Source organism: Mixophyes fleayi, chromosome 6 (assembly GCF_038048845.1).
Source record: "Mixophyes fleayi isolate aMixFle1 chromosome 6, aMixFle1.hap1, whole genome shotgun sequence".
NCBI lineage: Eukaryota > Metazoa > Chordata > Amphibia > Anura > Limnodynastidae > Mixophyes > Mixophyes fleayi.
This window is the reverse complement of record NC_134407.1, coordinates 178,098,901-178,124,454: the sequence shown is the minus strand read 5'-3', so window position 1 is coordinate 178,124,454 and position 25,554 is coordinate 178,098,901. Positions and strand designations below refer to the sequence as shown.

The window sequence follows — 25,554 nt, the reverse complement described above, 5'->3', positions numbered from 1 at the left end:
CAGCAGCATAGAGGCCAAAAGTTTGGAGGAGGACACCAAGGGAGGAGGTGTAGAGGGAGAAAAGCAGAGGGCCAAGAACGGAACCTTAGGGAACGCCAACAGGTAAGGGAAGAGGGGGGGATTGGGAGTTTGTGTATAGACTGAGAAGGAAGGAGCGGTTGGCGAAATAAGAGGAAAACCAGGACGGTGTTACAGAGGCCTATAGATTTGAGTTTGCAAAAGGAGTGCGTGGTAAATGGTATCGAAGGCAGCAGAGGTCAAGGAGGATAAGGAGGGAGTAGTGCCTTTTGGATTTAGTGAGGAGACAGTCATTAGTGACCTTAGTGAGAGCAGTTTAAGTGGAGTGGAGGGGGCAAAAAAACAGATTTGAGCGGGTCAAGGAGTGAGTGAGACGAGAGAAAGAAGGTGAGACGGTTGAAGACAACCCATTCAAGGAGTAATTATTAGAGTCATGTGTCTATAGGATGCCGTAAAATGGTGGTGTCTGACTACATGACACAAAGTTCTTAAATACAAGTTAAGATTACCACGGACGAGGCAGCTCTCATTTCCATTCCAAGTGATAATTGAAACTATGTTGAGAAGGTTTGATTGTTTTCTGCACAAATAATGCTCACTCACTTATAAAACGAATATGCTAGTAAAAAAAACAAACAAAAAAAAACCGGCCTGACCAATACATTGTAATCCATGAAATTATGACATCCTTAGAGCTCATTTATCAAATGCAAAAAAAATGCACAATGACAACTTCATCTGTGCACCTATTTTCCACAAAATTCATCTGTGCATGGTGAAACATCACTTCAAAGATCAACCTACATCCACTAATATCTATCTATCTTTCTATCTATCTAAATGAGACAGGAAATACTGCCAATATACAGCCACAAGCCACATAATGCATACGAATAAAAGTAAAGGATGAGCCCCAAACACCACCACCTAAGGATGCCACTTTGCAGTGGAAAAAGGGCTGTAAATCCCCATAAATCTCGACCTTTTATCCGCAAACCGCAACAAATGTCCTGATCTACCCAACTCCTCTGACACAGTTTAAATTATACAATTATGGAGACGCAGCAAAGATGGCTCTCAAGTAAATGTCCATCCTTGTAAAAATGGGAGAATCTGCAGTAAAGAAGACACATGATATCAGAACACAGCATTTGCACTGTTGAAAATGTTAGCCACCTGTATTTTATTGGCGATATTCAGTATGGAAAGCCTCAAACAGAACACTCTATTGCTGAGTTGATGGATAAGTGTTATTATTTTATAGGAATGGAGCAAGATCTTTAGTAATGGTGTTTAATTGCTCAGAAACAACTCTTAAAAGCAAGAAAGGATAGAGATTTCTCTTTTAATAGGGTTGTTTAGCAGAGCCCCAACCCCACTTCAATCTTAGTTGTACAATAAAATCAGACCCCAGATCTGTGGGGGGCAACCCAATTAAAATTACTTGCCTCTCCTGTGGTCACTAGCTGTTGCTCGGTGCTGTACAGGCCATGTGACAGCATGCTACACTGTGATTGGTAGATAGTTCCAGTCATTCACAAGTGTATGGGGATCTCCCAACTACTCTGATAATATGTGGATGGTGCTGGCCATTCACCAATGTGCTACTATGTGACGCTTCATATGGCGAATGAGAAGCAGAGAATGCTGCCCAGATTGTGTTTTGTGCCTGCCTCTCTGGAACAAAATCTATGTGGTGCACGGTATAGAGGTCTTCTCCTGCTTAAAAGAGTTACCGACACCAGAACTTAAGATAATGCAGATATTACTTTATAAAGGCCTAAAAGCCCCTGCATAGAGTCCTGTAGAAGGGGGCATTAAATTACGTTATCTCTTAATGGTCTCTACAGTCTTGTGCTTTACCCATATACAGAGAGATTAAACAGTGTTCTTAGCTGCAGATTAGTGTCCAATACCAATTTATGGCACAGGTCGTAAAAGCTGGAATCTCTCTTTAAAACTTAATACCCATCAATAATATCCAACAGCAGACCCTTCAATTCTTTATGGTTCTGTGATACCTCAGGACATCTAACCTAGGCAATAGGAGGCTGAGCTGTCAGGATAAGTATTAACAAAAATAAAGAGTAAAATTACATTTTCTCAAAAATTATACCTAGAGAAGTTATGTCTCAGATGTAAATGAAGGAAACATTTTGACATTTTGACCTGGTGTGTGAATGTAATATCTTTGCAGAACATGCGGACAAGTTAGGCAAGTATGAAGAATCCCTGAAATGGGTTTTGAAAAGATGGTCGTAAAAAGTAATTTGCATTTACAGTCTTTCTGGTTCTGATATCACAGTGGAAAGGGGACCGTGGGCACCTGAAACATGTTTAAACTGTCCTGTAAATCTGATCAGATTTACAGATCTGTTCACTCTTGGTAGTCAATTTCAAATAGAGAAGTTTTCCAGTGAATTCATGCTCTCAGCGGCAGAGATCTGATCATTTGGGAAAGTACCATTCTTCTTTTAGTTACTCCTTTTTAATTTACAAACAACTGTAAAATATCCTTGCATGTCATTTTGTGTAATGTTTTGCATATTAAGCATTGTGGATTTATTTTACACATTAAACCACACTTAAATTAATGCCTCTGTTTGTATTAGAATGCTACATAGTTGAAACAGAGGAGATCATTTGGTTTATGATAACTGATTAAAGTAAGTTGTGATAGATTAGTTTAGATAAAGGGAGAACAAAGGACTTTGAGTATGGTTGTCAAATCTTCAAACCAAACCTTGGTGGTGGCACAATTAGTAAGGCAAAAGTTAGTGTGTGTAATACACAAAGAGAGAGTTTTAAACATTTTTAAACAAACCTGGTGGTTGTCTTTTTATTAAACCTGCCATATACGGCATGGAGGCTGAACAGAGTGCTGGATTGTGAGTTTTACATATACATAATGGTAGAGGCTAATGCAGCTCCCTCTCCCTTTAACCATTCCTTTATTAACAAAGAGGCATGAGCCTGGAACTTGAGTTGTTTCACACCCTGTCCATGCTCTGCCAGAGTGAGGAACAGGGAAGGGGGAGGGCTCAACACCCTCTTCACGCTGGGAGATTTACTCTTGAAATCTCCCACCAAAACAAACTTCCAGGGCCCCAATTATGGAGTCAAACACCACTCCCGAGCCCAAATCAAGGCCAGGAGAGCAGGCATCCAGGCCCAGTGAAATCAGTCTTCCTGCTGCCAAATCCCTCAGGAATCCAGTGTAGCACTTTCAATCCTGGGACACTAGAAGCGGGAATGTTGCTGCAGAACCTCCACTGGAACACGAAACCTCCGACACCCCTGCACTCCAGTTCCCACAAACAGAGGCTGGAGATGCTGTAATCCACTATGGGTAAGTATTTATTTGCTTACAAACAATTAAAACATTATATATCTATCTAACTCTTATTCTATATCTAGCCATAAAAAGTCACAGCAGTCCAGTGTTATTGAGCCTCAGCTAGTTTTAATAAAGAGGAACGATATAAACAATATAAATCCTGGCCTCTCCGGATCTAATGAATACATTTGACAATCCCTCTCTAAGGGGGTATATTTACTAAACTACGGGTTTGAAAAAGTGGAGATTTTACCTATAGCAATCAATAAGATTTTAGTTATCATTTATTTAGTACATTCTACAAAATGACAGCTAGAACCTGATTGGTTGCTATAGGCAACATCTCCACTTTCCAAACCAGCAATTTAGTAACTATACCCCTAAGTGTGGAAGGACCCAATGTCCAATTCACAAACAAACAAATAGCAGTTGGCAAGTTTAGTTCACTTAGGAACAAATTAGTTTTCTCTATGGAGGATTCCATCCTCTTTTCCCCAGGTAATGAGAGGGAGTGTGACTTCGTAAACAGACACCCTTTTACACTACACCTTGCAGGTGCAACTCTTAATAAGCCTGCTGTCTGACTGGCATGTCAGAAGATCGAAAATTAGCCTAATGAATGGAGGCCCTCCCTATCTCTCCATTCACTCCAGGAAACCTTGATCCAGTTTTTACTGGAGCTGAAAGCTTTCGGAAAGCTGCCTCTTCAATACTAACAAATTTACATAGAAACATGGGACTTGCATAAATATATATCTATATATATCCATCTATATACATACACATACATTTATTTTCAATTGATGTTAAAACATTCCTCACAGCACACAAGTACCACCACAAGCAGGTTAAAAAGGGAAGAAACTTGCATGCATAGTCCCTACATGAACCATATATTACACAAGCAAGCAGCAGACCCCAAGTGTAATGTTTTGCAAGTATGTAAACTGCTACTGAACTAGTAATTATCCAGTACCTTCCTCTCAAAACATCTTTAATTGCCCACAAATACACCACACGAGTGTGGAAGGTTCATCAACACTGCAGCATTGTGTTTTTTATGCTTGCAAATCATGACAAGGTTAATGGTACCATTAGGAGATTTAATTAGAAGGTTGTTAAACAGGACAAATTGGCAGGCTTGATTTTCCCCCATTCTAAGCAATAAGAGGTTGGCTAATGATATCAATTTGCTATTTTGCAGGAAACTGGAAGACAAAGTCTACAGATCTCACTAATAATGTTGTGGACTTCAGCAGATTCACACCTTTACACTTCAGTGTACTATCCAGCGTGGTGCAAATAAATTATATGATTAGGTTAAACAAGCATCAGAGGGGCTGAGGGGATTGGAAATTGGATGAGGCAGCAAGATACAAATGGAGAATGTGTATAAAAAAGGGGCAGGGCTGGTAGCGGGAAACCCAAGGGGCAGGAAGCAGAAATGGGGCCAAGAAGTTATGAAAATGGTGTTATTACAAAATATACTTACAGCTATATGTTTAAACCGTGAAGGCTCATTTACCACAGAAGCACCGCACAAAGATACCATCCACTCCAGATTTTCTGTAAACAAAGGACATGCTGAATATCACTACAAACTTCATGTTGAGATACTTAATTTAACTACAGTGCTCATTCCTTAAACTGCCCTGTTAATACTTTTCCTGGTTTCCTGCCACTAATATTGCTTACTCAGCTATGCAACAAATGTAAAGTTGTTTTATCGTTCTGTCTGTTCCCAATGCCTGCTAAGTCTGCTCTAAACCAAGATTTCGTAAATTCAATGGCACTTTACCTCAACACTATGACCCTCTTACAACACAACTGAGCAAGTGTGAAACATCTGTGTTACAGATAAAGATTCTTCAAGCAACAGACAAGGATCAAGAAGACGACCAGGCATTTTCAAAAACAGGAATATTTCTGCACAGGGCATAAAGATGTAAACACATTCATTTTTGTACTGATAATTTGGGCAATCAATAAGATGGACTGAGTTGAAAATAATGTTTTAACAAAACTAACAAATCAACATTTTACTTGTCAAATACATAAAAAGCTTGATTGTGCTAACATAGATAAGATGCCAGTTTAGCCTTTCAGCAACCAGCTCATCAGTGAGCAGTACTACAAAAGGACAATATATATATACCCGGTATATGTATATGTATATATATATATATATATATATATATATATATCTATATATATATATATATATATATATATATATATATATCTATATATATATATATATATATATCTATATATATCTATATATATATATATATATATATCTACCTATCTTATGGAACTTACCTTTGTTTAAATCTTTAAAAGATCCAAGACAGCAAATTTCAAAATCTGCTAGGAGCTGAGAAGAAACAAAACAAACAGTGATTGAAATGGCTCACAATAAAATACACAAACAAAACAAAAAGTTAAATATAATGACTAAAGTGAAAGAATTTCTCATACCGATGCTCACTGGGTCAGCAGCCTCTCTGATTATTTTTTTTTTTGTTTCAAATGTGACATTTAGCAAGAACAAACTACTTTTAGTTGTGGGCCTGTTAAATGTTCGTCCTTTTAAAAAACAGACTATGTTTTGCAATTCCCATCCAGTATGCATTTGTCAGTGTCATTCCCTGCAGTACTTCTGCATTTTGATTAAAGATGGACGTAAACGAGCAGTTGCGCAGCTAATAAGGGATGACCACTAGTGTGAAGCAAATGTGAGATGCTTTAAATCTTATTATCAGTAGAGAAATGCTGTTAACTTACACCTCCATAACAGCACTAACAGGAGAGATATCCCTGGCCACTTGACAGAAAGGTGGCCAGGGACATTTCTCCAGCCTTTACATTCCTCAGTGTATTGCTGTTCCTTTTTCCATTAATTGTTTTTTTTATTCTATTTAATTTTTTATGAGACGCCCATAATGAATCCTTGCAAGAATAATGGGTGACCCCTTTCCACATTGTACCAGGGAGCAAAAAGCAGAGATCTAGAAAAACAATCCCGATTACATGTGGCAGGCAGTGGATCTTTCAGGTCTTGGTGTCAGAGGCTTCCAGGTTTGCTCTCCTACATGCAGCTCGAACAGAAGTCAGGCTGACAAACACTTGAACCTCATATGATAATGAGGGTTTCAATAGTCCAGTGTCTGCATTTGAAATTTGATTGAGCACACGCAGGCGAAAGACAGAAATTTGAGAGGAAAAAAGCTTTTTGCCAGAAGTGGTTTTTTTTCGCCAATTAATAAATACTCCTCAGTCTGAAAGAAAGGAGTAATACATACACTTGACTAGAGCGATACAATGTATTGCAGCCTATTTCTGCCACAATAAAGCTCGAATCTCTTTTCCTTTCTGTGCAGGCAATATTGTGGCGTCTTACTGACTGCAAAGCAATCAAACAACAATATTCAGCAACAGCAAAATGTTAAGCATTAATAATTACAAGTAATTATGTGGTTTACTCAAGTAATGGAGAAAAAAAAAGAGAAAAAAAAAAGAGAAAAAAAAAAGATGAGCCTAATATTTAAGTCCGCAGCATGTGATAATATGATCCCAATCCCCCTGCTGTCTCCATTATATACTCAGCTGTCCTCCTCTGCACATAAGGCGGTAACAGCATTGAGAATCCTGGTCACGTTTTAATGAGGAAGAGCAGAGGTTGAGTGTCTTGTGAAATGTCACCAGGAGCTGAGGGGCTATTTGCAACATCATTAAATGCATCTGGAGGATCAATGTACTATGTAAAAATACAGATCGCATCTACAACCTGATTCATGAATAATGGAGAGATTTTAGTAGAACATATTCAATACAAACCAAGTGTTCACACCAGTCTTATTTGTGAAGTCTTCACCTGTTACCTGACTGCAACACTCAAACCTTCTGAACATTGCACATTCCCAAATAAGGCAAAACATGGATACCGATTTGTACTGACTGCCATGTCTGTGAATGTGTTCGGGGAAGTTTTCCTGTAACTGCACAAGTCTTTTGCCCTAAATAATGGATATACCTTTCAATATCTTTTTTATCTTTCCATATTTTGTTTGCCGCTTAAGTTAGGGTTTATCGATTACATATAATATCTATTTATATACATTTGCATTAGCATTATACATTAGCAAAAGACACCACTATCTTATTATATTCATCTCTCATATAGGATTTGAAAAAGACATGTCAAAAAATTAAAAACGTATTCTGAAATGAAAAATATTTTCATATCTATGGTATGAAGCATTAATTAAAAATAGATTAGAGAGCTCAGATGCTTTGAGACTGGTGCATTCAGCAGATGCGGATTAGCAACATCCAGACGGTGTGATGGAAATGTGTCTTGTCTAAGGCTGCATGCTAAGTAGCAGGGAGATAACCATACCAGTCCATCGGATCCTAGTCTCGATCTTCTGGGACCTCTATGATTCCTTCCATTGATCACGTCTCCCTTCACTTCAAAGTCATACTGAAAAGAGATGAGATGCATATGTGGAGTTAGAAATGCTGCAAGGTACGATAACACCTTATTTGCAAAATAAACCAGATGCATGTATACTGTAATTTGTGGATAAGACCTTGGTAAGGTATGTACATGCCAACTGACCAGTACAGCAGCATTTTAGAGCTGTGCATGTCTATTCCTGGTGCTCCTGGTTGTGCTAGTTTAAGGGAGCAGATAGGTTGTTAGGCAGTAGAGTGCATAGCAATAGATCCAGATTGTTTGACAGTTGATAGAACTTCCCCTGCATTGTGTGTCAAACTTGGAAGATTGCTGTGATAAGTTTAATAAATGAAGTCCAGATCACCTGGGATAGAGGCAAGGAATAACACTGTACAATAGTAGAGTAAGGTTAATTGTAAGGGGAGAAACCCTTTAAATGTTCTTGTGCTCTATTTTGTCTGGGTCAAGATTAAGTGAATAGAGACAAACCATTCGGATTAGCATTAACAAGGGAGATCAACTTTGTTACCAAGTCACAATTTATTATATATGTGCCCCAAAGAAACAGTGCAACATAATTGCAAGGAAACCAATCAAAGGCCACCATCTTTGTGATGGCGGCTTCCAATTAGGCCTCATGTCATACAGCCATAGTTCTCGTTCAGGCTGTGAGACAAACCAGAGCCAAGGAAACAAATGTTGCATGGAGAACCCACAGAGTTCCAAGGGAGGGGAAGGAAAACGCTCGTTATAGCAGGTAAGACCGCTTTAAAGAAACACTATTCTTAAAAAGGTACATATTTTGAAAATACACATTTTGTATAGTTCATTGGGTGGATTTCACCAGTGGTACTACTAGGTACATGTGGTAGGTGTAGAGTAATTTCCCCAATTTACTTCTGTTCGTACAGGACTAATGATACCACAACTGCTATTAAACTATATGCATTGCCTGTGTGATCAATTGTCACCCACCCCCCCCCCCCCTTCCTCCCCTCTGCTGGGGGCCTCCCCCAGCTCCAGACTACAGAGAGCACTGTGTGAAGCAGAAGTTCAGAGGGGAACTGACATGTGATCAGTTACCCTCTGGCTGATACTAGGATGATGTATCAGCAACAGGTGAGTGAGGATAGAGGTAAAAATTTATATAATTGTGGGAAGTTAATGTTGAAGAGGTTGGGCATGATGATTGGGAGTTAATTATGAGGGTGAGTGGGTTAATGATCTTTATGGGGTACTTTTGATGAGGGTGATGAAGGTAGTGATTAAAGTAATTAATAAATATAAATTGGATTAAATATAGATATTGGGGTTAATTATTGGAATGAGGGAGTTAATTATAAGAAGGGATGATGTGGAAGGTAATGACTTTAAGGGTGTTAGTGACTAAGTAATAGGAATGAGGGGGTTAATTATGATGAGGTCTTATTTATGAAGGCTACGGTGGGCCAGTGCAATAGGCTAAACTTTGCCATCCAGTTCCTGCATGTAACGTGTGTAGCTGGTACCGGCGCAATACGTGGGAAAAGGGGTGGGGCTGGTACTGGTACTGGTACTGGCTTATTATCACAAGTTTGTTTTTTAAATATTACAACTCTCCAGAAATCCAGTGTTTTCATTTTGCATCAGTCATTAGTGCATCAGGACAGCAACATTACCTGTCATCCAGCCAGGAGGAGATAAGATTTATTTTTATTTTACAAAAGTCAAGTGTGTGAGGGAATAGTCAGTGGGTATTTGGAAAGGGGGAGGTCAGTAGGTTAAAGCTTTGCATAGGGTGCAGAGAATCCTTGCACTTGCACTGGCCCTGCCCCAGTTCCCTAACCACCTTAACACCACAATGGAATATATCAAATATATAACTAGGTGACCGCCAGAGAGCAGATATTCTGGAAGTCTGCTATTCATTCCACCACTCTCTCCCGAAGTATCTGTGCTCATTTTGTTTATATCAAAAATTGAAGAGATGCAGTCATTGGCTAGAACAAGAACAGCTTCTTATACTCAATACGGAATATAGAAGGGTGAGGTACTTTAAGTGTATTTTATTCAGTAGGCAATGGGAAACAATTATCGTCAAGCTGATAGACAGCCTATTTATCCCTAGTCAGCAAATTGTGCTAAGAGTACACTTGCTGGGCAAAGTGTTCAGAAGAATAAGAATAAGCTGCCTTGTCCTACGTTCAGACCTCAAGTAAAATGTATTGCCAGCGTTGGTCAGAAGACATTCATTAGAATTTGGTTGATGGGGGAAAAAGTTTAAATAAATCAGATATGTTCAAGCTCTAGTAGATACTGTGTCCAGACTCTGCTCTGATTAATTAACATGTGATAGCTTTGCATAGAATGTAACAATTGGAACCAGTGTTTAAAAGTGATAAGAAATTGCAGTGTTCCATCTGTTAGTGGTGTAAACTGCTCCCTTATCTCAGGAGTTGTCCATGGTTCTATCCTCCTATACTTAGTAAGTACATCATCAGGGTAATACAGGATGGAGCCACATAGAAGGCCAAGATGATCTGTAGGAGGAGGCTTGGTGCTCCCAAAGTTTATAGTGCCTGGCTCCTTGGTGGATCTCCCCCTTGCTCATGCCTAGTGAAGAGTCACCAGGTCCTGTCCATAACATATAAAAGAGAGCTCCAAACACTCTGATTTTTCTTAAAAAAAAAAAAAAAATACTGTGTTTTTATATTTTTGTTGGGTGTTACTCCACACACATATATATGTATATGTTTTGGCATCACAACATGCTCACATTTCTAATACAGCATCTAGATCTCACATTATGGTATATTTTGTCCAATGTCACTAATGTAACCAGATGCGGGCTACCAATACCTAGCAACATCAAGTAACAAATTTATAATGCTAATAAAAAATAACATTTCATGCAAACATTTATAGAACACAGAATAGCTTTCAATTTTATGCTGCTAAAGACTATGCTTAAACACAAGTTAAACATTTTTGACAATCTCCTTAGTAACAAGGAGCAAAAAGGGTAGGACAGTAAAGACTACCAAAAGCAGACATTTCATGAGCTCCTGTAGGTTATGGCACATAATTGCCTGCTGAATCACTTAATTATATAAGCCCCACATTGCTCCCAATCATTAGGAAAAATCCTGGTCATACTTTAAACCTTGGTACACAAAACATTAATAGGCACACAACGTGTATTGCATAATGAATATAACGTTCCTTTAATATTCAACACCGTAATGCAGACTTCAGTGTGCATTATTTTTTCCATTACAGAATATAAAAATACATTTTCTCTCAGGCACTTCATAATAACCTATATTTATATAACTTTCTCTCCATTATGCTTTCCCTAGATTTGTCATGCAATTCATTTTTAAACTGTCTATACAACACTTATAATAATATATTTCAGTTTCTTCCTTTCCCTTATGGGATAAAATATATTAAAAACCATAAATTAACATATTAGGGATTATTCACCAACAGAGGCCATAACAACTAAGCAGACAGTTGCTTGTATTAAAAGTGATGTCTAAATAAATAGCGGTAATCTGTGCTTCCTATACTGTTATGTGATTCTGCTGCCACTGAAGGAAAGGAAGTGGGGGACTGAGGGAGATCCCAACACTATAGAATACAGGTATTTAGAAATTGGCTGCCAAGGCACAAGGTATGAACCAGGTTGGTTAGAAATGTCTAGGTGTTGGGCAGTGTTTGTATATTTATGAGACGGAAGGTTAGGGCTTAGTGCAAATGCTTTATGGTGGTGTAAAACACAAAGATGGTATGAATTTTACATACATAAATAGCAGCATCAAAGGGCAATCTGATAGTAATCCAATAGTTTTACAGTTACGTACTATAACTTGTTTTACATCAAAAGATGGAGAGGACAAAGATAAAGACAAATTGTGTATGTTTGCAAATAACTCAGAACATGCGTCAATACAGTTCACTGGAGAGTTTCAAAATACGAAGAGAAGAGAGAAATGATCTTAATAGGTGATAAAATGTGTCTAACTCACTTCTCAAATGAAAGCAGTGTTCAATGGCAGTAACAGTTCAAAAGTTTGGTTACAATGTCTATCAAGAGAATATAGCAGTTGGTTGTAAATATATCCGGTAGCGCTGATATTTTGATCCCTGATGCGTGGGCTGGGATTGAGGTCAGTCAGTAAGTAATTGTGGATGGAGAATAGTCTTTGAATGTAATCATTTATCACATCTTGCATATTGGTATATCGAAGCAGAAAGTTTATATCGGAGATGGAGGTGTTCTTTCACTCACCAGAACTTGATTCCTATCCATAGTAATGTCTCATAGGAAAAATAATTACCTCTTGTGTGGGGCATCCTAAAAGAAAGTGTTTACCCCTCCTTATGGATCACCACAATCCTCGTCTCTTAAGGAGAGTGCAGATGGAGGATAACTGGTCAGAGAATGTTTTATAATATGCAGTGGAGAACCCATCTGGACCAGGTGCTTTGTCTCCTCTGTTCCCTTATAGTGAGGTAAATTTCCTCCAGAGTAATCTCTCCACGTGATACATATATTTGTCGTCCTAACTTAGGTAAACAGTCATTCAGTAGAAACTCGTATATTAAAGTCTCTGTAATATGGCAGGAATGGCTACATTGGCTGTAGACAGTAAACAAGTTGGTGTAATTTTGAAATTCCGCTGCGAATAACTGTAGGGCAATCAGTTGGTTCTTAAAGTTTTTGATCGCCAGGATGTTTTTGTGTGCTCTTTCATATGTCAGCCTAGAAAACCTTGAGGCTTATCCGCCTTGTAATTGACAGATTGTTTAAACCATTTTAGGCTGTCTGCTAAGAAGAACATGTTCAGCTCCGTCTTCAGTTTGTTGAAGTTAGAGATGGTTTTCAGATCAGGCTTATGCTTAAGTTCTAGTTAGAAGGAAAAACTAGTGAAACAACCCTAATATTGAACTTCACTTAATATTACATTTCTGTATTGTTTACTGTTGCAGGCATTGAACATGTGGATACAATCTGGACCTTAACTCAAGATAAATATTGTGTATAAGTGGGTTTCTTGAAGAAAGAGGAGGTTGCCCTTATGCCAGCAATGCAAAAAGTTTGTCTTCCTTAAATCTTTACCTCGAAAGATGATAACCTAAAAACCATCTGTGTGGAGGAGAAGCGATCAAGATGTATCTGTATTGGACCTAACAGTAAGTGGGTCATGACAAATGAACAGAAAACAGGTGGTTATGGTGTACACATAGAGGGATATGGTGGTTGCAAACACAAGGGAAGAAAGTGAGGGAATAGATGAGACAGTATGCCACTTGGAAGTACTGCCCATGGACTTTTGTGGTGGGGACAGGGAACCCAGATCAGGTGTGGGACGACAAGTACCTGGAGAGTAGGTTATGGATGGCATGGCAAGACACACTCTGATATCACTGAAAGATACATAGGTGGTGGGGGCTGGAGAGATCCATCCTACATTATCAAGGAATTCCAATTAAGTAATAAGACCGGTATATAAAAAGTGAGTGAAATAGTTGTTGGCAGGAGATTAGTATGCATTAAGCTAAATCTGAGCGTTTGACAAGAATAATAAAAAGCATCTTAACAGTGCCTTGTAAACATACTATAACTGGGTATAGTGTACCAAGTCCCTGATTGGAGCTGTGTGTTTAGGATGACCCAGCATGTAGGGGCCAACAAATAATCAAATTCCTCATCCTATGTGAAGAACCACTCAGGTCTGGTTGGTTGTGGAGGAGTCAGCTTTTGTACCGTTACAGTAGTGAAGATGGACCTGGAATGGCACTTTCAGATGTTCTAATCCAGATGGCTCCTGTCAACCAACATTTTGTTTTGAAAACAGATGAGGATATGAAACTGGTATCTCCATCTGTATTAATGTTAGCTTAGGAGTGTTGTGAATGGCTTTTAGTGACTGTGTTTAGCCAGAATGTTGGAAGATAAGTCCTGTGTGGACCTCAAAAGGTGAATGCTTGAGACTTCAGAGCCTCTTGCAGCACGGCCCTCTTTAGCAGTACCAATATTTAGCCTTAGAACAACATCCCAGGGCCCTATCAAGCATCAAGTGATACTTGGAGGTCATAGGGGAAATAAGCTTAAGCAGTCTTTTGAGATAAAGGTCAAATATCCTGCCACTTCCTCCTCCGTAACATCACAAAGTCTGTCCCTTCCACTCTCTGGAAGCAGCCAAAATCCTGCTCCATTCAATCATTATTTCACGACTCGACTTTTGCAACCTACGTCACACTGGCCTTCCTGACCTTTAATCAATACAGAATGCTGCGGCTAGGCTCATCTTCCTCTCCTGTCCCTCAATACTCCTCTGCGTAAACCCTTCATTGGCTCCCTACCTGTTTCAGGATTCAGTTCAAGCTCCTTACCCTCACTTACTAACACTTCTCCCTCTTACATCTCTGACCTTGTCTCTCGGTACATACCTACCCGGCCCACTCCACTCTGCCAGTGACCTTTGCCTCAATTCACCATTACTTACCTCCTCCCATTCTCACCTCCCAGACTACCATGCTGTCCCCCTTCTTTGGAACTCCCTGCCTCGTCTCACTCGACTCTTCTCCAACCTTCAGTCCTTGAAACGCTCACTCAAAACTCACCTTTTCAAAACTTGCTTATCCTACCACCTCCTAACCATTCTATCCACCACCTCCTTTCTTCACCTGCCATCCCATTTTTCTTACAGTTGGTCCTATTGTTTCTCACCACCCCTCCCTTTAGAATGTAAGCTCTCGCAGGCAGGGTCCTCTCCATCTATCGTTTCATGTCTGTCTGCTGTCTGACTCCCTTGAATGTCCTGTCATGTATTTTGCTGCACTCTGTGCGAGTCCCCATAACAGTACTCGCACTCATCTGTGCAATTTATGTGCATTACCTATTCTATTTGTTACTTGCCTCTGTATCCGGTGCTACGGAATCTGTGGTTCTTAATAAAATAATAATATTATGTGGGGCAGTTCAACTTCCTCAGGGATCCCCAAAGTTATTTTTTTTTGCTCTGTAATTCTGGTCCTCTTGACCTTCTTGTAGTTGTGAAACAGCTCAACAGATCTGCTGGTCATTGGTTGCCGTTTGTTGGTTGGATTACACTTTAGCTAAGCAACGATCCACCTGGTCTGTCCTTTGACAAAGTTCAGCAATCTCAGCCTTCAGAGATTAGGACACTTTTGGCACTTCTGTTTGGACTGCAGTTTTGCGAGTCTAAGTAAGGATGGAAAGTATCTTCTTGTTATTGGGGTAAATAAATCTTCTGAGTACAAATCTGAATGGGGTGGGGTGAGTAAGGCTTAGTGTTTTTTTGTGGATTTAGCCGCTGGTGTCGCAAAGTAATGATATAGGCCACCTCCCAGATACAAATGTATATTATTATTATATAGTAAATACAATTTTACTCAGCAGAGTTAGCTATCCAACGAAATTTATACACTAGTAACCAACACCACAAGGAGCAGACAGTGTGATTCAAACTGGGGACTCAAATTCATTTTTACGTAGCATTCTGCGGCCCTTTAGCACTATAATCATTGTGCTGTGTAAGGCGCACATCACGTGTACCTTACTTGTTTTAAAACCATTTTGATATCAGGAGAAACTGCTAGTTGCGGTTGTAGTGACCACACAGAAATGGCCCAGAAGAGCAGTGATAGATGTCCTCCATTTTATAACAGTGGTGGCACATGACATTCAATAAACAGGCAGATACAGTTAGGAACCTAGGTTATTGTGAAAGAGGACAGCCACAAAGATAATAAGCCATGCCAAGATAATTATCTAACATTCCACACAAGGATATTTAATATCCGGACTCACCTCATCAAGAATTCTTCCCTCTCTGAATGACTGTACAATCCCTAGATAAAAGAGAGTCAAAAAGAGACTGATTACATTAGAATTTGTTCAATGCAGATAAGCAGCCTTCAGGATAATAAAAAAAAAAAAAAAAAAAGCGATTTGACTGTCATAAATTTCCTCTCAGATGCATATCATAATGGTTTTTATATGATGTTACAGAACTAAAGTCTTGCCGGCAGAGAGAAAACACATAAATTAGAGACTGTTTATTACGTTTTGCAGAGGGAAAAAGTGCACAAACAATCATCTTATCTGACTCTACAGGCACAGTCTTTAGTAGGATTGCATTTATCCGCAACCTCTCCCTTTGCCATACAATTAGAGTGTAGTGGAACGTACACAGCCTAGATGAGGTGTGTAATTTGAAGGTGTGACTATTCCACAGGCTTAAACAAAGATGGAGTATGTCTTACAAAAGTACAGTACATAGTGGAATACAGTGAACAGAGGGAGTAAAACACTAACACATATACAGAAACAAAGAGCAAGACACCTGAGCTACAATTAAGTTCAGCAAGCATTGCACTACTATCATTTTTGGTTAGTAGGCACTACAGTGCTCCAGAAAACACTACACATAAAACAGGCACGTACAAAGTAGACAAAATAAAAGCAGACATGAAAACAAAGGGTGAGGAGGATCCTGCTCATAGGAAAGTTTACAATTTAATGAGTGTTAAATATTTTTCTACATTGTCTATATTTTCAATTATTTATTTTTTTTAATCAGTACTAATACAAAAACCAGGTAAGTGACAAGAACAAGGGTTGAAGAGCAACTGAATTCACCAATTCACATTAAAAGCTGTGTATTATTAAGCCCAAAAATATACCTGAAGTTACACAACTAAAAGGGGTCAATGATGCCCTCTAATTTTACAGCAGCATGCCATGATGGGAAGATGCTTCTCTATTGCATCTAATGTATCTAACCTTTAAAAGTACCGCACATCACCTTTAATCTCAGAAATAAATTAATAAATGTAATCAAAGAGAGATATCAATGTGATATAACATATCAGTAGGCCTTTTAAACAAGTTACAATCAATAACAAACGAATGACAAAGCAGGAAGAAGCTGGGAGCTGACTTTTGCGCATCACTGATCTAATGCATCAGATCTCATTAGGGCATAGTCCTAAAGATGTGGGGTGAGTTTTAGCTGTCTGTAGGTATATCAGAAAGTAGAATTAAACTCACTACTCATTACAGACAAATGTCAGATTAACACTGAACAACATTTACCCCCCAATGGAAAATTTCAATTGTGGGGTTTAGCGGTGGTCCTTTAAACCAGTAGAGACTGCTATTCTCTCAGTATACTGAATAGACCCTGACATTGTTGGGACCACTTTCAGCAGTACATAATTGCTTTTTGTGCTACAAGACACACTGACCTAAACAGCTTTAAAACAGTCACTACCAAATATACGCACAATAAAAACAAAACTTTCTCTCGCTAATCCCTATAATAAGATTCTGTGGAGACGACAACAATGCAAATTTAACAGTCTTAAATATATTCTTTTTTCCCCTTTGGTTCTACTTTGAAATGGTATAATAAGCATCTAATCACAGAAGCTGCAAATCCACTGCTTCTACAATATGAAGTGACAGCCGCTTCTATTTTGACAAAAGGCCTAAGGAATATACAGCAATATCTCAGGACTGCAATATTAATAAACAGAAAACCACAAAGCCACAAAAGGAAAAAATAAAAAACTGCAATTTTGGAAGGTTGTATCAACACAAACATTTTAGTTAAAGCAACACAAGTGAATAAATAAGTGGGTAAGAACTAAAATGTTCACCCAAGGCTATGGAGAACCAAAAGTAACTAGTAGGCAGATAATTTCTCTTATAGCAGACAAGTTGTTTAGAGACCATGGGGTATAATTTCTAAGCTGCGGGTTTGAAAAAGTGGAGATGTTGCCTATAGCAACCAATCAAATTCTAGCTGTCATTTTGTAGAATGTACATAAATGATAACTAGAGTCTGATTGATTGTTATAAGCAACATCTCCACTTTCTCAAACCCAGTTTAGTAAATATACCCCCATGTCTGGTAGAACACAGCATTGTATACAAGCTACTTGCAATATTATTTAGTTAGTTAATACTATGCATCCTTTATATGAATTTATAGTCATTCAATCCATTGAAATACACCCATCCACAAAACACAAATAAACACATTCAAATATATTACAATATAAATTATAAAATATAATATACAGTACCAGACAGAGTTTGGACACCTACTCATAGATGGGCTTTCCTTTATTTTATAGTTTTCCATTTTTAGAATAGTAGTAAAGTCAAAACAGAGACAACACAAATGGAATTATGCAGTGACCAAACTATCTAATACTTTAGGTTCTTCAAAGTAGCCACCCTTTGCCTTGAAAACAGCTTTGCACACGTTTGGCATTCTCTCAACCAAATTCATGAGGTAACCACCTGGGATGCTTTTCCAATAATCTTGAAGGAGTTCCCATAAATGCTGAGAACCTGTCAACTGCGTTTCCTTCAGTGTAATACAACGCAACCAAAATCATCTCTATTGGGATTAGGTTAGGCGACTTTGGAGGCCAGGTCATCTGATGCAATCCATCACTGTCCTTTGTCAAATTGTTTGTACACAGCCTGGAGGTGTGTTTTGGATCATGCTTTGTCTGCTTCCCATGACGATATGGCGGTTGGAACCAAACATCTAACAGGGGGGTTGGCAACCTTTTTCTGTCAGTGTGCCGGCTAAAATCTAGTCAAGACCAGGTGTGCCACTTGGGTACGCGTGAGTGCATAAAATATAAATATATATACTTTATAAATACACACATTTATTAGGTCTTATTTTATTATGCGAATATCATATTAATAGTAATGGCACAAACGTTTGTTATGCCACATGGTTGCCCCCCTCCCTATTCATAGTGTGCCACTGTTGCCCCCCCCTATTCATAGTATACCAATTAGATGTGCCCCTCAATTTGCTGCGCTTACTTACCTTTGGAGATATGTCTTCCTCCAGAAACCTGGGAGCTGCTTCAGTAAAGCAGAAGATGACGGCCGAAACAGAGCTTCATCTGCTGCATTACTGAAGCAGCGTCATCACCAGCTTGCTATACAAAAAAGTGTTCCGCGTGCAAGTGTTCAGCAATCCCCAACATGTGTGTCGGGGATTGCTGACCTCTGACCACCTCTCCTTCAGCAGTGGTCCCTTCGCAGCAATACTGCCATAAAGGCCTGATTGATGCATTCTCCTCTCAAAAGTTGATGTGGAGATGTGTCTGCTGCTTGGGCTAAGCGAATTATTTATTTGGTCTCTGATCTGAGGTGATGTTAATAATTTCCAGATTGACCGACTGTCATTTCTTAAAGTAATGATGGACTGTAATTTATATTTGCCAAATTGAGCTGTTCTTGCCATAATATGGACTACTACAGCCAGAAAAAATGGCCTTCTATTAAATAGAACCAGCCTACCTGGTCATAACAAGTCCTTGGCATTAGACATTAACAATCAATGCAATGCCACAAATTAACTTTCAAAAGGCACATATTTACCATGTGTGCCTTTAAAACGACGATTCACACACAAACACGAAAAGATAGCCTGGCTTTCTGAAACAAACAATATATAAATCACTACGTATCAGCAAATACATAAGTACACAGGGGTCCTGGCTGCACTTTCTCAAATTATTTTATTAACCTGTGCATTCCATTCATTTAAAAAGGTGCGCACTTTGATTTAACAGAATTCTAATTTGTTTTTTTGGGAGTCAGACTTACTCCCCTCATAGGTGCTGTACACTTTGAAAAATGAAGGATTGAATTGTGACACCATGAGGTAAACTTGTTTGCTGGATTTACTAGGGACTCACCTACAGGAGATGCCTTGATGTTGGTAGGTGAGCTCATGCCAATATAGCTATACTGTTCACAAAATTCTCCCACTTCTGAATATGCTGACACACAGTGATTTATATATGGTTTGCTTTAAAGAGTCGGACTAAATTTGGTTTTGTTTTCATATACACAGTGGTCTTAATTGACCTGGCTGCACTTTCTCAAATGATTTTTATTTCTCACAGCACATATTCCACTAATTTAAAGGCGCGTACCTTGGTTTCAAGTATTTCTAATATATACACCCATATACATACACTATATGGACAAAAGTATTTGACCACACCTGTTAATGAATTGCGGCGTTTCAATTAGACCCGTGCATAAAATCAAGCACCTAGCCATGCAGTCTCCATTTGCAAACACTTGTGATACAAAATGGGTCATTCTGAAGAGCTCAGTGACTTCAAGCGTGGTACTGTGATAGGATGCCACCTTTGCAATAAGAGGATTCGTGAATTTTCATCCCTGTATATTCCACGGTCAACTGTAAGTGATATTAGAAAGTGGAAGCGTTTAGAAATAACAGCAACTCAGCCACGAAGTGGAAGACCGCGTAAAATTACATAGCTGGGTCAATGACTGCTAAGGCGCATGGTGCGTAAAAGCTGCAACACTCTGCTGAAGAGTTCTGAATTTCCACTGGCATTAATGTAAGCGCAAAAACTGTGCGGCGGAAGCATAATGGAATGGGTTTCCATGGCCGAGCAGCTACATACAAGCCTCACATCACCAAGAACAATGCAAAGCGTCAAAAGGGAGCTGTGTAAAGCACACCGATACTGGACTGTGGAAACGTGTTCTGTGGAGTGACGAATCACGTTTCACTGTTTGGCAGTCAAATAGGTGAGTCTGCGTTTGGTGGATACCGGGAGAACGTTACCTGCCTGACTGCATTATGCACACTGTGAAGTTTGATCGAGGAGGGATAATGGTATGGGGCTGTTTTTCAGGGCTTGGGTTAGGCCCCTTATCTCCAGTGAGGGGCAATCTTAAGGCTTCAGCATATCAAGTCATTTTGGACAATGCTAGGATTCCAACTTTGTGGCACCATATGGAGGAAGGCCCATTTCTATTCCAACATGGCTGTGCCCCAGTGCACAAAGCAATGACTACAAAGACATTGTTTGATGAGTTCGGTGTGGAAGAATTTGACTGGCCCGCACAGAGCCCTGACCTCAACCTTACTGAACGTCTTTGGGATGAGCTGGAACAAAGATTGCAAGCCAGGCCTTCTCATCCAACATCAGTACATGACTTCATAAATGCTCTACAAAATGAATGGGCACAAGTTCTCACAGAAACACTCCAACATCTTGTGAAAAGCCTTCCAAGATGAGTGGAAGCTGTTATTGCTGTATTTCAATACAATGTCATTACAGTTCCTGTTGGTGTAATGGTCAAGCATCGAATACTTTTGTCCATATAGCGTATACATACAAACACATATACAGTACATACATACACATATATAGAAATAGAGTTTACAGATGGTAGTTAATTGAAGTATATCTACCATATCTCTACATTCTCAATAATACTTCAACCTATATTTCAAAGTATAGGCACATGAGGTGCCACAAATTTTTGGATTTATTTGGTCCACATTTTCAAGGTTATTATTGGATAGCAATAGAGTATTCATACTTACACTCATAGCTCACAACCCATTTTCTACCAGCAATTCCCAGGAAATATTTCAAAGTCCTTTCACACACCAGATGCTCATCTACAGAAAAGAAAGGGAATTTTTTTTAGAAAGATATCAGGCATGTAACTCTTGTAGTCTTGCTAGAATTGGATGTTGACCCTTTGGCACCTGGCTACTTTTAATTCTATTATGAGAAATAACAACTTCGTTAAGAGTAGGGAAAAGAAGGGCAGCACCAGAAATCAGTAGGGATGGAAGAGAAGCCCAAAAAGCTTGGGGGTGGTAGGAGGGGAGAAATATGGTAGCTTTTGCTCATAAATAAATGCAAATGCTACAAATAAAAAAATAATTGCTAGGCAGAGTGATTCAGTCCAGTTTTACAGAACAGTAAATAATGTGAAAACAGAACCAGCAAATATAGTATGGGTTAATTTTCCTTTAAATATGATCCATCATTCTATTGAAAACAGATGGATTATCAAGAGCAGCTGGAATCATTGATGTCCAACCTCTCCTGACTTACATATTCAGCTGACGACCATGAGATTCATAAAAGAAAAGTGGGTGCACAGGAAAGCATCATTCCCACCTACAATCTGGTACAAATGGGGACCGTGTGGATCATTTTAAAAATACATCTACATAGACCTTTTGAGAACAGTTACTTCTGCACATTTTTTTTTTTTATTTTTTTTTTTCAAAATTGCGATCTGAGTTAGAGTTTACTTTAGCCAACACCGGTGATACCACTGGCAAGACTCCTCTGCATCATTCCCAAGTGCATTGTGGCAGGAATGAAGAACATAGATGTATGATGCTTCCAAGAACAGTCTTTATCATTTCAATTACATGCATGACGGCAGCACAAGGAGAAAAATCCTGCTCTAAGTGATGTGTCACGCTTTATGGCACTATCTTTCCTCCTCGGCTCTGCAAACGCACGGACCCCACATGAAAACAAAGAGAAAAGCAGGATGGCATTTCAGTACGCCCACCTGCAGATAATCAAGCCCAATTAATGGCCTACAGTACTAGCCAGTCTCTGTAGTGATGTAGTACAGGCGTCTTTCATGGAGTTTTTTTTTTTTGCCCCTCAACTGCCAATGCCTATTTTTATATGCATCTCGGGTCCTTCATTATCTTTAATCTTCTATGATGCAGATAGATTATTCAAAACTATGAAACTTTCCGTAAAAAGCTGACCAGTAAATGGTTTTGGTGCCTGGGTCACAGGAAAGGATGACGACATTGAATGCATAAGAATAAAAAAACGGAAAACATCTTGTTACAAAAAAGACGTTTTCAATTTTAAGGGCTCAAAACCAAGCAGGCACAGACTCCACTTTCAATGACAAAGTCCTTGAACACTAGATATAAAATAGGTGTTTTATATGAAAGAGACACTGACATTATTCGTTCCTAGAACCAAGTCCAGCATCGTATCAGGATGCCCAGGTAAACTGCAACGTGAATGATCCGTTTTCATAATCTTTCTTGCATAGACGTAAAAATGACAAAGTGAACCAGACCAATAAGCAGTGTTTGTCCTGTTTCAGTAGATCTCATTAACTCCTGTCTCTCCAGGTATACATAGTTAAATACATGCACTGCCAAGTTAAACTGGGTACACGCTACAGAAAATTACTGCAGATGACATTTCTGTAATCATGTGATTGGCAAGCTAATTTGTTGAAAAACCTATAGTGTGCACCCAGCTTTAGGGTTGTTGCTGAACAGTGCATTCATGTAGCATTCTAACACGGACTATCCCTATACTCGCTGCCGATAGAAAATGCCTGCACTCCCTTCCCTATGGTCACACAGAGAGTATCCGAATCACAGTGTAGATGGAAAATGTCACATGCAAATCAGGTTTCCGGGCACGACTTAAAATAATCAAATGTTTTCTGTTTGGGCTACAGACATGGCAATAACGGTTTAATTTTCCAATATTGCTGCATGTGTGGCTAGCAAGAGAGCCAGGGTGTGATTGAGCTGCAAAAAAAATATAATATTTAGGGACATCAAATGTTATGTATCCAATGTGGTGCAATATGAACCGGAATTCTAGAAGCTGCAGAGAGATCAGACTACAGAATTTTCACCTGTTTTCATGATCACATGAGTTGTCGCCACTGTCATTTGACTGGAAAAGACGCTCTGAGTTTTCCGTGCAAACTTCTGGACCAGTATCTGGAAATGAACAGAGAAGTTGGAGGTTTACAACAAGGATCAAGACTGTGCTCTTTGCTTTGACCATTATTACTGCTCATTTCACTTTTCTAATGAGTGACGTTGCACAAGTGTGGCACGTTCATATACACAAAAGCCTAAAACAGGCTACAACACATCTATTAAGACCTCATATATTAGACTTTGCGGTGGGTATTATCTGGTTATGCTTTCACTTTCTAGCAAAGGACAGCAGGGACCAAAATTTGGGGAGCACCAATAGCTAATTTTATGTATCTGATTTTACAACAATTTTTAAAATAAAAAATCCAGCAACTGCCATGGAATTACCATCTAAGACTTTAACAGCCTATAAAGCTTATTTTTAAGTTTTTCTCTCTAATTCAAGAAAATTCCACTACCATTCGTTTCATCCTGGTGGCTGTTTTGCGCACCCTGTTTTGAAAGATGCATCATAATTCTGTGAAGGTCTGTGAAGGTCCCATGGACCCATTACATAAGGTACACAGGTGATAGATTTTAGAAAAGGGACAGACACCTCACCCTCTGCAGGACAGATCAACACAAATCAATTCTTACCTGAAACCAGAAAAAAAAAAAATATAAAGGAAAGAAATTCCGAACGTCCCAGGCAAGGTTTGTGAAAAGCAATTCTTCTCTGCAGCGCAATCATTTCTCAATAATTTATGAAGCAAGTGGAATAGAGCACTCTGACGGAGTGATTATGAGGTGCGGTTTGTTGATGGCGTGTGCCCAAGTTTCAGCAAGTATGTAAGTAGAAGGCATGGCAAGATGTCATTGTTAGAAATAAAGACATCAGACCAGTGAAGAAAAAAAAAGTAAAAAGGAAAACACCTTATGCACCTGCCAGCAAAAGAAGCAGTCATCATTGAATAGCAGCCACATCAAAGCATCATGTGAAATATGAGAAAGGATTTCTTTATTCACCGTAAAAACCGTTTCTCAGAACCAATTTGGGGGGACACAGTCATGGGGTACAGAGGGCACTGTGCTGGAGTAGTAGGCACTTTTCAAACTGAAATTTGGTTGTATTCTATCTCACCCCCCTCTATACCTCTTCATAGATATCTCCTCAGGTTTTTTTGTTTTTTTTGTTACCAACAATCAAACCAAGCGAAAAAGGGGTGGGATCATGTCATCATCATCAACATTTATTTATATAGCGCCAGCAAATTCCGTAGCACTTTACAATTGGGAACAAACATTAATAAGACAATACTGGGTAATACATACAGACAGAGAGGTAAGAGGGCCCTGCTCACAAGCTTACAATCTATAGGACAATGGGAGTTAGAAACACAAGGGCATGTGCTACCTCATATTGCACAATGGACCAGCTAGAACGCAAAGGTAAAAGTATTGAGTGGGCTGTGTGTGTTGCAATGTTGGTCAGAGGGTTGTTGTCTTGCGTTAGCAGTGTAGAGGATGGTAATAGGGTAATCTAGGGAAATTAGGATGGTGGTTGAGGAATATCATAACCTTGTCTGAAGAGGTGAGTTTTCAGTGAACGCTTGAAGGTTTGAAGACTAGAGGAAAGTCTTATAGTGGGTGGGAGGGAATTCCACAAATTGGGTGCAGAACGGAAAAATCCTGTAACCGAGAATGGGAGGATGTGATGAGAGTGAAGGAGAGACGTAGATCTTGTGCAGAACAGAGGTGTCGAGTAGGGAGATATTTCGAGACAAGTGAGGAGATGTATGTCGTTGCAATTTTGTTGATGGCCTTGTGTGTTAGTAGAAGAATTTTTATATTGGATTTGTTGATATACAGGCAGCCAATGTAGAGGCTCAGCAGAGGAATAACGGTTAGTAAGGAAAATCAGTCTAACCACTGCGTGCAAAATAGATTGTAGGGGTTCAAGTCTGACTTTAGGAAGACCAGTAAGGAGGGAATTGCAATAGTCGATGCGGGAGATGATAAGTGCATGAATTAATGTTTTTGCGGTGTCTTGTGTCAGATATGTGCGTATTCTGGAAATGTTCTTTAGGTGTATGTAACATGATTTAGATATAGAGTTGATGTGGGGAATAAATGACAGTAGGAAGATGAGAGTAGAAACAACTTCTTCATTTGTGGGATCAAATGAAGAGAGATTG

At 39.1% G+C, this 25,554-nt stretch overlaps 1 protein-coding gene across 2 annotated transcripts in view; it reads right to left on the bottom strand.

Annotated features, from left to right (window-relative positions):
* The window catches only part of BRCA1 (BRCA1 DNA repair associated), a 102,751-nt gene that overhangs the window by 9,117 nt on the left and 68,080 nt on the right, over positions 1-25,554 (bottom strand). For both annotated transcript variants that reach the window (XM_075177416.1, XM_075177415.1), the window contains exons 16-21: positions 23,350-23,437; positions 21,245-21,322; positions 15,640-15,680; positions 7,758-7,841; positions 5,678-5,732; positions 4,848-4,921 (exon numbers count right to left, since the gene is read on the bottom strand). In XM_075177416.1, coding sequence (XP_075033517.1) covers positions 4,848-4,921; positions 5,678-5,732; positions 7,758-7,841; positions 15,640-15,680; positions 21,245-21,322; positions 23,350-23,437 — 420 coding nt within the window. The remainder of the gene's footprint in view (positions 1-4,847; positions 4,922-5,677; positions 5,733-7,757; positions 7,842-15,639; positions 15,681-21,244; positions 21,323-23,349; positions 23,438-25,554) is intronic.